Source organism: Staurois parvus, unplaced genomic scaffold, assembly GCF_062004578.1.
Source record: "Staurois parvus isolate SC_StPar_1 unplaced genomic scaffold, SC_StPar_1.0 ptg000845l, whole genome shotgun sequence".
In the NCBI taxonomy this organism is placed as follows: Eukaryota; Metazoa; Chordata; class Amphibia; order Anura; family Ranidae; genus Staurois; species Staurois parvus.
The window spans coordinates 825,564-841,373 of record NW_028318641.1 but is presented as its reverse complement, the minus strand read 5'-3'; the positions used below and the strand labels follow the sequence as shown (position 1 = coordinate 841,373).

General features: G+C 46.1%; 1 protein-coding gene across 2 annotated transcripts in view; it reads left to right on the top strand.

The window, feature by feature from the left end:
• The window catches only part of LRRK1 (leucine rich repeat kinase 1), a 325,566-nt gene extending 312,111 nt beyond the window's left edge, over positions 1 to 13,455 (top strand). For both annotated transcript variants that reach the window (XM_089655524.1, XM_089655525.1), the window contains 2 exons: positions 3,201 to 3,302; positions 8,289 to 13,455. In XM_089655524.1, coding sequence (XP_089511650.1) covers positions 3,201 to 3,302; positions 8,289 to 8,466 — 280 coding nt within the window. In that variant the 3' untranslated portion in view covers positions 8,467 to 13,455. The remainder of the gene's footprint in view (positions 1 to 3,200; positions 3,303 to 8,288) is intronic.
• The last annotated feature ends 2,355 nt before the right edge of the window (positions 13,456 to 15,810 follow it).

Genomic DNA, 15,810 nt, shown 5'->3' with positions numbered 1-15,810 from the left:
CCCTGTGCGGTTTTATTTTTTTGTGCTATAAAAAAAAAAGTCTGACAATTTTCAGAAAAAACGTTTGACCTCTGTCATTGCCAACAAAGGATATATAACAAAGTATTGAGATGAACTTTTCATATTGACCAAATACTTATTTTCCACCATAATTTGCAAATAAATTCTTTCCAGATCAGCCAATGTGATTGTCTGGATTTTTTTTCTCATTTTGTCTCTCATAGTTGAGGTCTACCTATGATGCCAATTACAGGCCTCTCTCATCTTTTTAAGTGGGAGAACTTGCACAATTGGTGGCGGACTAAATACTTTTTTGCCCCACTGTATATTGTACATTCACATCAGTCCCTAACCCTCAAGGGGGGTACAATCTAAGGTCCCTAACTCACATTCATACATACACATACTAGGGCCAATTTAGACCAGAGGCAATTATCCTACCAGCATGTCTTTGCAGTGTGGGAGGCAACCGGAGTACCCGGAGGAAACCCACGCAAGCACAGGGAGAACATGCAAACTTCAGGCAGGTGGTGCTGTGGTCAAGATTTTACATTTTTTCAGTTGTTTCCTGGTTTCTGACTTAGACCAAAATAATATCATACATCCCAGGAGTTTTCGTGGGCAATATTTTTTTCTATCATGGAGAAGGGAAGGAGGGGGCTTCTTAACTAAGCACACCCTGCTGCCTTCATGCTTGAGCTAAGGGCAGATGGATTCCAGGAAGTAAATGCTACATGAATCATCTGCCCTTACTAAAGATGGCCACAGTGTGGGGTTAGCATGGGGATTATTTACTAAAATTGGAGAGTGCATAGAAACCAGCTTCCAGTTTTTTTTGCCAAAGCTTAATTGAGTGAGCTGAAGTTAGAAGCTGATTGGTGAACATGCTCAGCTGCACCAGATTCTGAGGGCACTGGTTTTAGTAGATATCCCCCATGGGTGGATGGGGCAGTTTGCTTTGAAAGTTCAAAATTAATTAAATAGTGTTTTCAGTTTGTGGTGCTCAGATACAATTTAGTTCCACTTTAATGAACCCAAAGGTGGCCACCATGGGCAGCTACTCAGCACCTCTGCATAAGGTAGTACACCGTTCTATTACAGCTCTTCACCAGAAGAAAAAGACAAACGTCTTACAGGTCATACAGTGCTACAGCTTGCACCTTTCTAATCCAGAAATTTGGGAATTAGGCTAATGCTGGATTTACAGAATTTTCTAGATTAGTGTTTTTTTTTTTTATTATAAAAGTTTGTTAGTAAAAGGTGAAAGACTACAAAACTGTTCTCAGAGACTTGGAGAAACACGGCCAAATTAGAAAGAAAATGACAAGGCCTGAACTGTGCACAGTGGGGTAGCACAGCGGCTTAGTGGTTAGCACTTCAGCCTGGTAGCACTAGAGTCATCGGTTCAAATCCCAGCCATGACACAACCTGCCTGGAGTTTGCATGTTCTTCCTGTGCCTGTATAGGTTTTCCTTCCGGCACTCCGGTTTCCTCCCACACTCCAAAGACATGCTGGTAGGTGAATTGGATCCTATATAAATTGTCCCTAGTATGTGTATGTATGAATGTGAGTTAGGGACCTCAGATTGTACGCCCCTTGAGGGTTAGGGACTGATGTGAATGTACAATATACAGTATCTCCTAGAAAAGAGTCCACCCATTTTTGTAAATAGTTTATTCTATCTTTTCATGTGACAACACTGAAGAAATGACACTTTGCTACAATGTGACGTAGTCAGTGTACAGCTTGTATAACATGTAAATTTGCTGTCCCCTCAAAATAACTGAACACACCGCCATTAATGTCTAAACCGCTGGCAACAAAAGTGAACATGGAGCTCCATGTTCAGTCAGGACCGGAAAGTGGTGTTTGTTTGCCTCGGCTAAAATAAGGCTGTATGCAGAGTATGGGATAACGAAGTGGACCTGACCAGATCTGACCAGACCTCTGATGACATATTGGGAGTCTCTATAATATATAAAGGAGCATAAAGGTGGCGCATCTGGTGAGTGCGTAATCTGTATCCTCACTGTTTCACCGTGTGCACAGTCTATGTCGTTTGGAAGTCTATAGATCGATTGAGATCTTGCTCACGTTTTCACGTTGGACTTATCTGTGGACACAGCAGTTTTTTTCCTCACGTTATATTAGCCACTGCATAGTGGCATATATATGAGTGCACAGCATCACTTTACATCTTTTGCATGACTTTATACATGTATATATATGTTCATTTATTTGTGCTCTAGCGCTGCACCTTTTTTGTATATTATTGTATTGGAAGGTTTTATATGGTGCCTTTGGTGTACAGCTGCTACTATTTGGAAGGCGCTCACTTATTTACACGTTTTTCAGTATTTTTGTATAGCGCTGCACATTTTTATTTTATTTAGACTAAGGACATGGATTCCTGGAACCATGTCCTGTGGTTTGATGACACCAAGATACACTGATTTGGTTCAGCTGGTGTCAAGCACTGGGGGCTACAGTTCATTGAGGGAACCATGAATGCCAACATGTACTGTGACATACTGAAGCAGAGCATGATCCCCTCCCTTCAGAGACTGGGCCGCAGGGCAGTATTCCAACACAACGACCCCAAACACACCTCCAAGACAACCACTGCCTTGCTAAAGAAGCTGAGGGTGAAGGTGATGGACTGGCCAAGCATGTCTCCAGACGTAAACCCTATTGAGCATCTGTGGGGCTTCCTCAAACGGAAGGTGGAGGAGCACAAGGTCTCTAACATCCACCAGCTCCGTGACGTCGTCATGGAGGAGTGGAAGAGGAATCCAGTGGCAACCTGTGAAGCTCTGGTGAACTCCATGTCCGAGAAGGTTAAGGCAGTGCTGGAAAAAAATGGCGGCCACACAAAACATCGACACTTTGGGCCCAATTTGGACCTTGTCACTTAGGGGTGGACTCACTTTTGTTGCCAGCAGTTTAGACATTAATGGCGGTGTGTTGAGTTATTTTGAGGTGACAGCAAATGTACATGTTATACAAGCTGTACACTGACTACGTCACATTGTAGCAAAGTGTCATTTCTTCAGTGTTGTCACATGAAAAGATGTGAGGGGTGTACTCACTTCTGTGAGATACTGTATCTGTAAAATTGACGGCGCTATATACTTACCTGTAATAAATCAAATAAAACTGTGCACCGCTCTGAATGCTTTTATCCCTTGTATTATTTCAGGCGGGGAGGTGACATCATCATCATAGGACTGGAGAAGGAGTGTGGAGGACAGAGAGGACGAGTGATTGCCGTGTTACAGCCTGGAGATCTGGCAAAAGACGGGTAAGGAACTATAGAAGTAAAATAGAAAAGGAATGAGACTGCCTGAAGAGACATCTTTTCTTGAAGGCCATTTTGCCTCGGTTACAGTAGATAGCACCATATCCCATCAGGCCTGATCTGTTGCAAATTCTGTTCCATGACATTCCCACCTTGATCAAATCCTGTACAAATAGCATACTCCCAAATCTCTTTAACACTGCAAAAAGCATCATTCCCCATGTGCAGTTTTGAGGCGGTTGATAGGTATTTGCCAAGCGTTAAAAACCGCACCACAAACGCCTATAATGAAGGTAAATGGTATTAACGCCTGCCAGGCGTTTGCGGAGCTGCACCATAGACTTGAATGGGAGGCTTTAACTCCTCCTGACTTGACACAAGGCGTCAGTTTTGCCACAACGCTAACGCTTCAGTGTGAACAGCACTGTCTGCTGCCATGTGCAGAATTTTCATAGGTGTTTTGGAAGCGTTAAAAACGCTTCCCAAACGCCTGTCTGACGCCTGCTGACAAATCTAGTGTGAACTGAGTCTTAGGTGGTTTTTTTTCTCCCAGGAGTTTTGCCGTTCAGGGGAGAAAAGCAAATGCCCTGTGTGTGTGAGGCCTAACAGCTGGCATGCGTAATAGTTAATACTTTGAGCCTTTATAGTGCCCCATTATTGGTGTCAGTGGTAGGAGTAGAGCTTCATTGGGGGAATAGTGCTTCATTGTTGGTGTCATTGGGGGAATAGTGCTTCATTCTTGGTGTCAGTGGGGGAATAGTGCTTCATTGTTGGTGTCAGTGGGAGGAATAGTGCCCCACTGATAGTGTCAGCGACAGGAGTTATGTCTTATAGTTGGTGTCAGTGGGAGGAATAGTGCCCTATCGTTGGTGTCAGCGACAAGAATTATGCCTTATTGTTGGTGTTAGTAGATGGAATAGTGCTCCAAGAGCCAGATAAAGGCAAGCAAAGGGCCACATCCGACCCTCAGGCCGCAGTTTGCAGACCTCTGTTCTAGAACAGTTCTTGTCAACTTATGAGCTAAAGGGGGCCTCAAATCCAGCGCTTAACATCACCAAAGGGTCGCACATAATGTTCAATATGTGTAATGCTCAGAAGGACTGTCAGAGACTGCAGACCTAGTAGAGGAAATGAGGGTCAGAGAGTGAGGACAGGATACATTGTTGGTTGGGGATATGCTGCAGAAAACAATACGAAGCTGGGAACATGTTCCATGAGGCTGGTAGAGATCAAAGCTATTACCCTAATCAATGCCCCACTACAGACTACTGAGATCTGAGGGCCGCACACCATACACCGAAGGGCCACAGGTTGGACAACAGGGCTCTGGAAATCACTGTTGTATGTATGTGTGTGTATGTATGTATGTGTGTATGTGTGTATGTATGTATGTATGTATGTGTGTATATATATATATATATATATATATATATATACACAGTGGGGCAAAAAAGTATTTGGTCAGCCACCAATTGTGCAAGTTCTCCAACTTAAAAAGATGAGAGAGGCCTGTAATTGGCATCATAGGTAGACCTCAACTATGAGAGACAAAATGAGAAAACAAATCCAGACAATCACATTGGCTGATTTGGAAAGAATTTATTTGCAAATTATGGTGGAAAATAAGTATTTGGTCACCTACAAACAAGCAAGATTTCTGGCTCTCACAGACCTGTACCTTCTTCTTTAAGAGGCTCCTCTGTCCTGCACTCATTACCTGTATCAATGGCACCTGTTTGAACTTGTTATCAGTATAAAAGACACCTGTCCACAACCTCAAACAGTCACACTCCAAACTCCACTATGGTGAAGACCAAAGAGCTGTTGAAGGACACCAGAAACAAAATTGTAGACCTGCACCAGGCTGGGAAGACTGAATCTGCAATAGGCAAGCAGCTTGGTGTGAACAAATCAACTGTGGGAGCAATAATTAGAAAATGGAAGACATACAAGACCACTGATAATCTCCCTCGATCTGGGGCTCCACGCAAGATCTCACCCTGTGGGGTCAAAATGATCACAAGAACGGTGAGCAAAAATCCCAGGACCACACGGGGGGACCTAGTGAATGACCTGCAGAGAGCTGGGACCAACGTAACAAAGGCTACCATCAATAACACACTACGCCGCCAGGGACTCAGATCCTGCAGTGCCAGACGTGTCCCCCTGCTTAAGCCAGTACATGTCCGGGCCCGTCTGAAGTTTGCTAGAGAGCATTTGGATGATCCAGAAGAGGATTGGGAGAATGTCATATGGTCAGATGAAACCAAAATAGAACTGTTTGGTAGAAACACAACTCGTCGTGTTTGGAGGAGAGAGAATGTTGAGTTGCATCCAAAGAACACCATACCTACTGTGAAGCATGGGGGTGGCAACATCATGCTTTGGGGCTGTTTCTCCACAAAGGGACCAGGACAAACTGATCCATGTACAGGACAGAATGAATGGGGCCATGTATCGTGAGATTTTGAGTGCAAACCTCCTTCCATCAGCAAGGGCATTGAAGATGAAACATGGCTGGGTCTTCCAACATGACAATGATCCCAAACATACCGCCCGGGCAACGAAGGAGTGGCTTCGTAAGAAGAATTTCAAGGTCCTGGAGTGGCCTAGCCAGTCTCCAGATCTCAACCCCATAGAAAACCTTTGGAGGGAGTTGAAAGTCCGTGTTGCCCAGCGACAGCCCCAAAACATCACTGCTCTAGAGGAGATCTGCATGGAGGATGGGCCAACATACCAGCAACAGTGTGTGCCAACCTTGTGAAGACTTCCAGGAAACGTTTGACCTCCGTCATTGCCAACAAAGGATATATAACAAAGTATTGAGATGAACTTTTCATATTGACCAAATACTTATTTTCCACCATAATTTGCAAATAAATTCTTTCCAAATCAGCCAATGTGATTGTCTGGATTTTTTTTCTCATTTTGTCTCTCATAGTTGAGGTCTACCTATGATGCCAATTACAGGCCTCTCTCATCTTTTTAAGTGGGAGAACTTGCACAATTGGTGGCTGACTAAATACTTTTTTGCCCCACTGTACATATATGTGTGTATGTATATAATGTGTATCTTCAATCTCTCCCTCTTCACTGGCACTTTCCCCTCCCCTCTAAAGCACGCGCACATCACCCCCATACTCAAAAAACCCTCCCTTGACCCCACTGACCTGCACAACCTCAGACCCATCTCCCTGTTACCATTCACTTCCAAGCTCCTTGAGCGCCTGGCCTACAATCGCCTAAGCGCCCACCTCATTGATAACAACCTCCTTGATCCTCTACAGTCTGGCTTCCGTCCCCTACACTCCGCCGAAACCGCCCTACTTAAAATCACCAACGACCTGCTTACCGCCAAAGCTAATGGCCACTACTCTGTCCTCCTGCTCCTCGACCTCTCCGCTGCCTTCGACACTGTCGACCACCCCCTCCTCCTTACTAAACTACACTCCCTCGGCATCAGGGACGCCGCTCTCTCCTGGTTCTCCTCCTACCTATCCCAACGCTCCTTCAGCATCACCTATAACACTGCCACCTCCCCCTCTCTCCCCCTCTCTTTTGGAGTCCCCCAAGGCTCTGTCCTCGGACCCCTCCTCTTCTCCATCTACACCTCCTCCCTTGGCAAACTAATACACTTCCACGGCTTCAATTACCACCTCTATGCCGACGACACACAAATTTACCTCTCCACCCCCCACCTCACCCCCTCACATCGCCCACCTCCTGAACGACATATCAGACTGGATGTCGCTCCATTTCCTCAAATTGAACCTATCCAAAACCGAGCTCCTGGTCTTCCCCCCACCCCAAGCCCCCCCCCCCCCATCCTCTCCATCACTACTAACAACGCTACCATCAATCCCACCCCACACGCTAAAATCCTGGGTGTCACCCTGGACTCCCACCTCTCCTTCCTACCTCACGTCCAATTACTATCAAAGTCATGCAGGCTCCACCTCCGCAACATCTCCAAGATATGTACGTTCCTCACCCCAGACACCACCAAACAACTCGTACACTCCCTCATCATCTCACGGCTGGACTACTGCAACTCCCTTCTCACTGGCCTACCCAAACGAACGCTATCCCCACTCCAGTCTATCCTGAACTCAGCGGCAAAACTCATCCACCTCACCAACCCCTCCACATCTGCCTCCCCCCTCTGCCAATCCCTTCACTGGCTCCCGATTGCCCAGCGCGTCAAATTCAAAATGCTAAACCTGACTTACAAAGCCATTCACAACGCCGCCCCAAACTACCTAACCGACCTGATACCCAAATACCACCCTACCCGTGCCCTCCGCTCCTCACAGGACCTCCTACTCTCTAGCTCCCTGGTCTCCTCCTCCCACACCCAACTGCAGGATTTCTCCAGGACTTCCCCCATCCTCTGGAACTCCCTACCCCAATCCATCAGACTGTCACCTTTCCTCCTTACCTTCAGGCGCACCCTAAAAACCCTCCTCTTCAGGGAAGCCTACCCTACCCTCGCCTAACAGCAGACCTCCTCCACTCCTCCCACCACTCCATCCCCCACAGCCATTTCCTCCTGTACCACCTTCCCCTCCCTCCTAGATTGTAAGCTCACAAGAGCAGGGCCCTCGAACCCCTCGTGTAGTGTATTGTTACTGTCTTGTCTCATGTTCTGTCCCCCGTGCTACTGTACAGCGCTGAGCATACCCTTTGGCGCTATATAAATACTGTATAATAATAATTATAATATATATAATCTCTGCTAGCTTCTGGATCCTGCGCCATGCTGCATTGTGAGCATAGGAGGTCGATGCTCGGCACGAGCGACATTCAGAAAGTGTGTTGCATTTTCTCAATAAATGCAAAACATTCCCTGATTGGATGAGGTGGAGAATCACCACCTCACCTCTTAGTGATATTAGTGATCGGTGTGGAAATACTGCGTATTCAGAGTCCAGTTTTCACTGCTGCTGCGTTGCTTTCCTTGCTGTGATCTGTCTGTGCTCTGCCTTCCAGGGTCTGTATAGAAGCTGCTGCCGTGTCCAAGGATTCCGTGGTCTGCTGCCTGCAGAGTGATACCCTGGGCTGGATCCTGTCAGTCTGGAGAGGATGGGGGGCTGCAGAGTTTGACATTTTCTATCATTCAGCTGATGAACTCCGGAGACTGGAGACATGCATGAGGAAGAGGAGATAGCACAGCGATGGCGATGTGAGCTCACACGTGGCAGCTTCCTCCACTTTTACATCTCCAGTGAACCCCTGTGGAGTTGTCATCCTGGAGTACGGTGCAGTGTTCATGTAATGGAGCAAAAGTGAGGCTTGGAGGAAGATGACTGCAAAGTATCCGAAGCCGTTTCCTCCAGCAGTCTTGTAGGACATCAGATGGAACGACTGCAGCGGCATTGAAGGACAACACTAAATGCAGTATAAATGCAATGTACAGGCACAGAGCAGACAACTGCTCACAATGGAGGTATGCAAATAAAGGTTGCCTGATGGTAACAGTCCTCAGGGTTCCTCCAGGTTCACATTGGGACAGTTTGATGTCCAAGGACTTTCATTGAATGGTAGAGTAATAGAGTATTTATTGTATGCACTAGCTGTGCTAGATTGCAAGGCTTTAAGATTTATATACTGGTTTTGCAAACTGTAAAGCTACAGAACAAAAAAAAAATACCGTATACTCCCTGCCAGGCCCATACCATGTGTAGGCCCATACCATGTGTAGGCCCATACCATGTGCAGGCCCATACCATGTGCAGGCCATACCATGTGCAGGCCATACCATGTGCAGGCCCATACCATGTGCAGGCCCATACCATGTGCAGGCCCATACCTGCCAGGCCCATACCATGTGCAGGCCCATACCATGTGCAGGCCATACCATGTGTAGGCCCATACCATGTGCAGGCCCATACCTGCCAGGCCCATACCTTGTGCAGGCCATACCATGTGCAGGCCCATACCATGTGCAGGCCCATACCATGTGCAGGCCCATACCATGTGCAGGCCCATACCTGCCAGGCCCATACCATGTGCAGGCCGTACCATGTGCAGGCCCATACCTGCCAGGCCCATACCATGTGCAGGCCATACCATGTGCAGGCCCATACCATGTGCAGGCCCATACCATGTGCAGGCCATACCATGTGCAGGCCCATACCATGTGCAGGCCATACCATGTGCAGGCCCATACCTGCCAGGCCCATACCATGTGCAGGCCCATACCTGCCAGGCCCATACCATGTGCAGGCCCATACCATGTGCAGCAAAGAGCTTCATTTCCATAGGACTCCTTGTCAGCCAGTCACATTCTCTTCTCACCCAGATCTGCACCTCCTGGCAGCTTGTAGTGCACTTTCAGCAATGAGCTTTAATGGGTGCAAATGTGATGCCGACTTTAGTGTTTCCAAAATCATCTGGGAGAGGAAAAACCTCACACTGCCACAATAGGGGCCCTTTCATGCAGAGGCCCGTGCACTAACATGCATTTCAATACTTTTATGAACTTTTTTGTTTATTCATCATGCAAAGGGATGTAAATACATAAAGGTCCCCCATTCACACTTGTGTGTTTTTTGGAGCAGTAAAGTGCATGAGGAACTTCAGGAAAAGTGAGAGATGAGATCTGCGCCATGATGATCAATGGCCGTGGAAGTACAGTGAAGGAAATAAGTATTTGATCCCCTGCTGATTTTGAATGTTTGCCCACTCACAAAGAAATGATCGGTCTAAAAATTGAATGTTCGGTGTATTGTAACCAGGGGCGGACTCACCATTTGGAAAGTCGGGCACTGCCCGAGGGCCGGGGGTCAGTAGGGGGCCCCATGAGATGCCCCTGGTACCTTTTTCATAGGCTTTTTTGAGTTTGGGCAAGGACAAAGGGGCCCCATGATCCCCTATTGCCCGGGGGCCCCATGAGTTGTCAGTCCGCCCCTGATTGTAACACTGAGAGAAAGAATAGCAACAAAAAATTCAGCAGAAATGCATGTCTAACAAATGATGACTGATCTGCATGTTCATGAGGGAAATACGTATTTGATCCCCTATCATTCAGCAGGATTTCTGGCTACCAGGTGTCTTTCATACAGGTAACAAGCTGGGATTAGAAGCAGTCTCTTAAAGGGAGTGCTGCTAATCTCATTTTGTTACCTGTATGAAAGATCATTTCTTTGTGAGTGGGCAAACATTCAAAATCAGCAGGGGATCAAATACTTATTTCCTTCACTGGACATGTGGACAGTACAGAAATGTGAACACTGCCATGGATTATATCGGCACAGATTTGATTGTGCATTCTGCATATATTTAAAATGTAACTCCAGGAAAAGCAGGGGCAGCCCCACTGCAAGGGTTCAATGCTAATAGTTTCAGGGATATTCGTAATTATGAAGTTGTGTGAAACACGTTAATGTCTTTGGATTCCTGTGTGTTGTCACTTGGGATAGAGACATTTTTATTCAGGTATCCTCTTGTGGAGTGCGGCCATCTCTTTTCTCCTTCCTTGACTAAATGCTTGTTCAGGTCTAGAGCAGGGGTCTCCAAACATTTCCATACAAGGGCCACATCATAAACAAAGCAAAGAAATACCACATTAACTTGAGTCCCCATTTACATCAAAGTCCCCATCAGAGCCCCCTTATATCAGAGTCCCCATCAAAGTCCACCTTACATCACAGACCCCATCAGAGTGACCCTTTACATCAGGGTCCCCATCAGAGCCCCCCTTACGTGCTGGTTTCCATCATTATCCCTATTTCATGAGGATGCTCATCAGAGCCCCCCTTACGTGCTGGTCGCCATTAGGATCCCCATTACATGAGGATGCTCATCAGGGTTCCCCCTTACGTGCTGGTCGCCATTAGGATCCCCATTACATGAGGATGCTCATCAGAGCCCCCCTTACGTGCTGGTCGCCATTAGGATCCCCATTACATGAGGATGCTCATCAGGGTTCCCCCTTACAGGAGGGCTTTTTTTCAGAGTCCCTCTTTACATGAGGATCCCCATCAGATTCTCCCTCTTCTGTGAGGGTTTCCATTAGTGTTCTTCCTTACATTAGTGTCCCCTTCAGAGTCCCTCTTTACATGAGGATTCCTATCTGAGTTCCTCTTTGCATGAGGGTTTCCATCTGAGATCTTCCTTTCATTAGGATCTCTATCAGTTCCCCCCTGACATAAGGGTCCCCATCAGAGTCCCAGTTATATCAAAGTCTTCATCAGAGCCCCCTTGTATCGGAGTCCCCACTAAAGTCCACCTTACATCAGCGTCTCCGTCAGAGTGACCCTTTACATCAGGGTCCCCATCAGAGCCCCCTTACATGCGGGTCGCCATTAGTGTCCCTATTACATGAGGATACTCATCAGTGTCCCCCTTATATAAGGATCCCCATCAGAGCCCCCCCTTATATCAGGGTCCTCATCAGAGTCGCCCTTTGCCTGAGGCTTTCCGTTAGTGCTGTTCCTTACATCAGAGTCCCCATCAAAGTCCACCCTATATCACAGACCCCATCAGAGCCCCCCTTACATGCTGGTCTCCATCATTGTCCCCATTACATGAGGATGCTCATCAGGGTTCTCCCTTACAGGAGGACTTTTTTTTCAGAGTCCCTCTTTACATGAGGATCCCCATCAGATTCTCCCTCTTCTGTGAGGGTTTCCATTAGTGTTCTTCCTTACATCAGGATCCCCATCAGAGTCCCTCTTTACATGAGGATTCCTATCTGAGTTTCCCTTTGCATGAGGGTTTCCATCTGATATCTTCCTTACACTAGGGTCTCTATCAGTTCCCCCCTGACATAAGGGTCCCCATCAGAGTCCCAGTTATATCAAAGTCTTCATCAGAGCCTCCTTGTATCGGAGTCCCCACTAAAGTCCACCTTACATCAGCGTCTCCATCAGAGTGACCCTTTACATCAGGGTCCCCATCAGAGCCCCCCTAACGTGTGGGTCACCATTAGGGTCCCCATTACATGAGGATGCTCATCAGTGTCCACCTTACATAAGGGTCCCCATCAGAGTCCCCCCTTATATCAGGGTCCTCCTCAGAGTCGCCCTTTGCATGAGGGTTTCTGTTAGTGCTCTTCCTTACATCAGGGTCTCCATCACTGTCCACTTTACTTAAGGGTCCCCATCATAGTTCCTCTTTGCATGAGGGTTTCTATCTTGAGTTTTTCCTAACGTTAGGATCTCCATCAGGGTCTCCATGAGAGCTCCCCCTTTACATGAGGATTCCCATCAGAGTTCCCCTTTGCATGAAGGTTTCTATCTGAGTTCTTCGTAACGTTAAGATCTCCATCAGGGTCCCCATCAGAGCTCCCCCTTTTACATGAGGATTCCCATCAGAGTTCCTCTTTGCATGAGGGTTTCTATCTGAGTTCTTCCTAATGTTAGGATCTCCATCAGGGTCCCCATCAGAGTTCCCCCTTTCATGAGAGTCCCTCTTTACATCGGGGTCTTCCCTTACAGCAGAGGGCTGGATTTTGCCCACAGGCTGTATTTGGCAGACTCCTGGTTAGGGGATGGAAAAAGCAGTTTTACTTGCCGGACCCTCCACTTTCCTAGCAGACGGCGCTCCCCTGGGCTCCACAGTGGAATGTTACTCTGGGTCCACACATCCAGTTAAAGGCTATGGGCCCTGCATCAGGCTTAAAGACATCAGAGGCTTCTGACCGCCGCTCAGGCTGTCCCTCCGCATCCTCCTTGCATCAGTCATGATGACATCAGAGGACCTTAGACTGTTGATGTACATGGCAGCAGAGGCGACAAGCACTGGTCCTTCACCACAAAGGAGCGTGCAGGAGTGGAGGATCAGGTACGTCAACCTCTGCATTTAACCCATGGGGCCAGCCCCACTGCAAGAGAGGATGCTTACTTTTCTCCGGAGTTCAGCTTTAACTGCTCCAAAAAATCTAAATAAAAAACACATAGATGTGAACTTAGACTTAGGTCTGCTTTAACAACATGCTAATCTGCAACACGTAGGTGTGAGCTAGCCCCATAGGAGTGAATGGGACCCTGAAGTATCTCAGTGGCTAGTAGCAGCAGATAGTCACCCCGCCAACCCTTTGCTGATGTACAAATGTTTCTTCATTCAATAAATGGGATGAGCAAGATGTTTGTTTTTTTTAACTGATCACTGACTTTTATACACCTTTAATAATAAATATATCATAAAAGAAAAATTGGTTGTTGCTGGGTTTGTAAATCATTTTACTTTAAACTTTTTAGGAGGGTGTTTCATTATTGTATATACTCATAATTAACCAATTCAATACCGGGCACTTTTACCCCCTTCGTGCCCAGGTCAAGTTTCAGCGCTCTCACAGTTTGAATGACAATTGCGCGGTCATGCAACATTATACCCAAACTACATTTTTATTATTTTGTTCACACAACTAGAGCTTTCTTTTGCTGGTATTTAATCACCACTGGGGTTTTTTTGTTTTTTGTTAAACGAAAAAAGACAGAACATTAAAACAAAAGTTTTTCTTTGTTTCTGTTATAAAATTTTACAAATAATTGTCTTCATAAATTTTGGCCAAATGTATACATACTGCTACATTTCTTTGGTGAAAATAACCAAAATTAGTATTTATTATTTATTCTGTAGGAAAGTTAGAGGCTACAAACTAAGATATACAGGTGAAAATTAGAACATTTGAAGCCCATGTCCAGGATCCGTCTGTGTGTGGTGGCTCTTGATGCACTGACTCCAGCCTCAGTCCACTCCTTGTGAAAGTCCCCAACACTTTTGAATGGCCTTTTCCTGACAATCCTCTCCAGGTTGCGGTCATCCCTGCTGCTTGTGCACCTTTTTCTTCCACACTTTTCCCTTCCACATAACTTTCTATTAATGTGCTTTGATACAGCACTTTGGGAACATCCAACTTCTTTTGCAATTACCTTTTGAGGCTTTCCCTCCTTATGGAGGGTGTCAATGATGGTTTTCTGCACAACTGACAGGTCAGCAGTCTTTCCCATGATTGTGATTCATACTGACCCAGACTGAGAGACCATTTAAAGGCTCCGGAACCCTTGCAGGTGTTATGGCTTAATTATCTGATTAGAGTGGGACACTTTGAGCCGAGAATATTGCACCTTTTCACAATATTCTCATTTTCTGAGATTGTGGATTTGGGGTTTTCATGAGCTGTAAGCCATAATCATCACAATGATGACAAATCACGGCTTGAACTATCTTGCTTTGCATGTAATGAGTCTCATATATTAGTTTCACCTTTTAAGTTGCTGCACTGAAATAAATGAACTTTTACACAATATTCTAATTTTTCGAGTTTCACCTGTAGATCTGAAAATCTATCAGTCCTGATGTACTGACGGCCGATCTCATTTACTAAGGCCCAAAAATGTTAGAACAGTACAGATATCCCCCAAACTACCCCTTTTTGGAAAGTAGACAGTCTACGGCAGGCATGTCCAAAGTCCGGCCCGCGGGCCATTTACGGCCCGGGGGTCGGTTTAATACGGCCCTCCAACAGCCCTCCCTGCTGTGTGTAATGTGGCCCTCCCACGGCCCTCCCTTCTATGGCAGACAGTCTTCTGCTTGAGAGCAGAGGGCAGTGCGCATGCCTGACTGCGGCGCGTTCTCCCCGGTCTGTGTAAATGCGGCTGTCGCACGGCCCTCCCTTCTGTGGCAGACAGTCTTCTGCTTGAGAGCAGTGCGCATGCGTGACTGCGCCGCGCTGGGAGCGACAGAGGGCGGTGACGTCAGGGCCGGGCTTCCAGCGTGAAGTGTGTTTCTCTTCCCCTCCCGGCTGCCGAGCAGAGACTTCAGCTCCAGCTACCTTTTTCACCCTTCACATTAGTGCAGGTAAGTTTTTTTTTAATTTATTTTCAATACATTGTGAAAACTCAGCTGTCAGTTGATCTTAATGTTAGGAAATGAAAAGTATGTCGTTTGCAATTAACTTGGCATAAAATAATTTATTTGCATTTAATTGTAATGGTTCAAAGAATGTTCGGAAAAATGTTCGGCCCTCCACCATGTTCACTTCATCCAATCTGGCCCTCTTTGAAAAAAGTTTGAACCCTGGTCTACGGTATTCAGCAAGAATAATAGCAATTTTTTGTTGTAATTTTTTTGCCATTATGTTTTGGAAAATAAAGAAATAAGAAACATTTTTTTCACTTTTTTAAGAACATTTTTTTTTACTTACTGTCACCAGTGCAGTACAGTGTCATCGCATAACTGTGTGGTGGTGATCAGGGACACTGACTGGTGACAGTATGAAAAAAAAAAGTAACATTGTGCTACTCTGGGGAAGTGATCAGTATTTGTTTTTACACAATATGATTGCCTATAGCAGTGAATTTCACTGCTATAGGCAAGCATTTAACTGAATGAAATTGATTCATTCACTGTTTTTTGTTGTGATTAGCTGTGATTGACCCAGTCTGTACCATGTGATCACTCTGACCAATCACACCTAGCAACACAATTGTATACAATGGATGGCATGAAATGAATGTTAAGTTCCCCAAAAGCCTTCTCAGTCTTGTCATTCCATTTTACCATA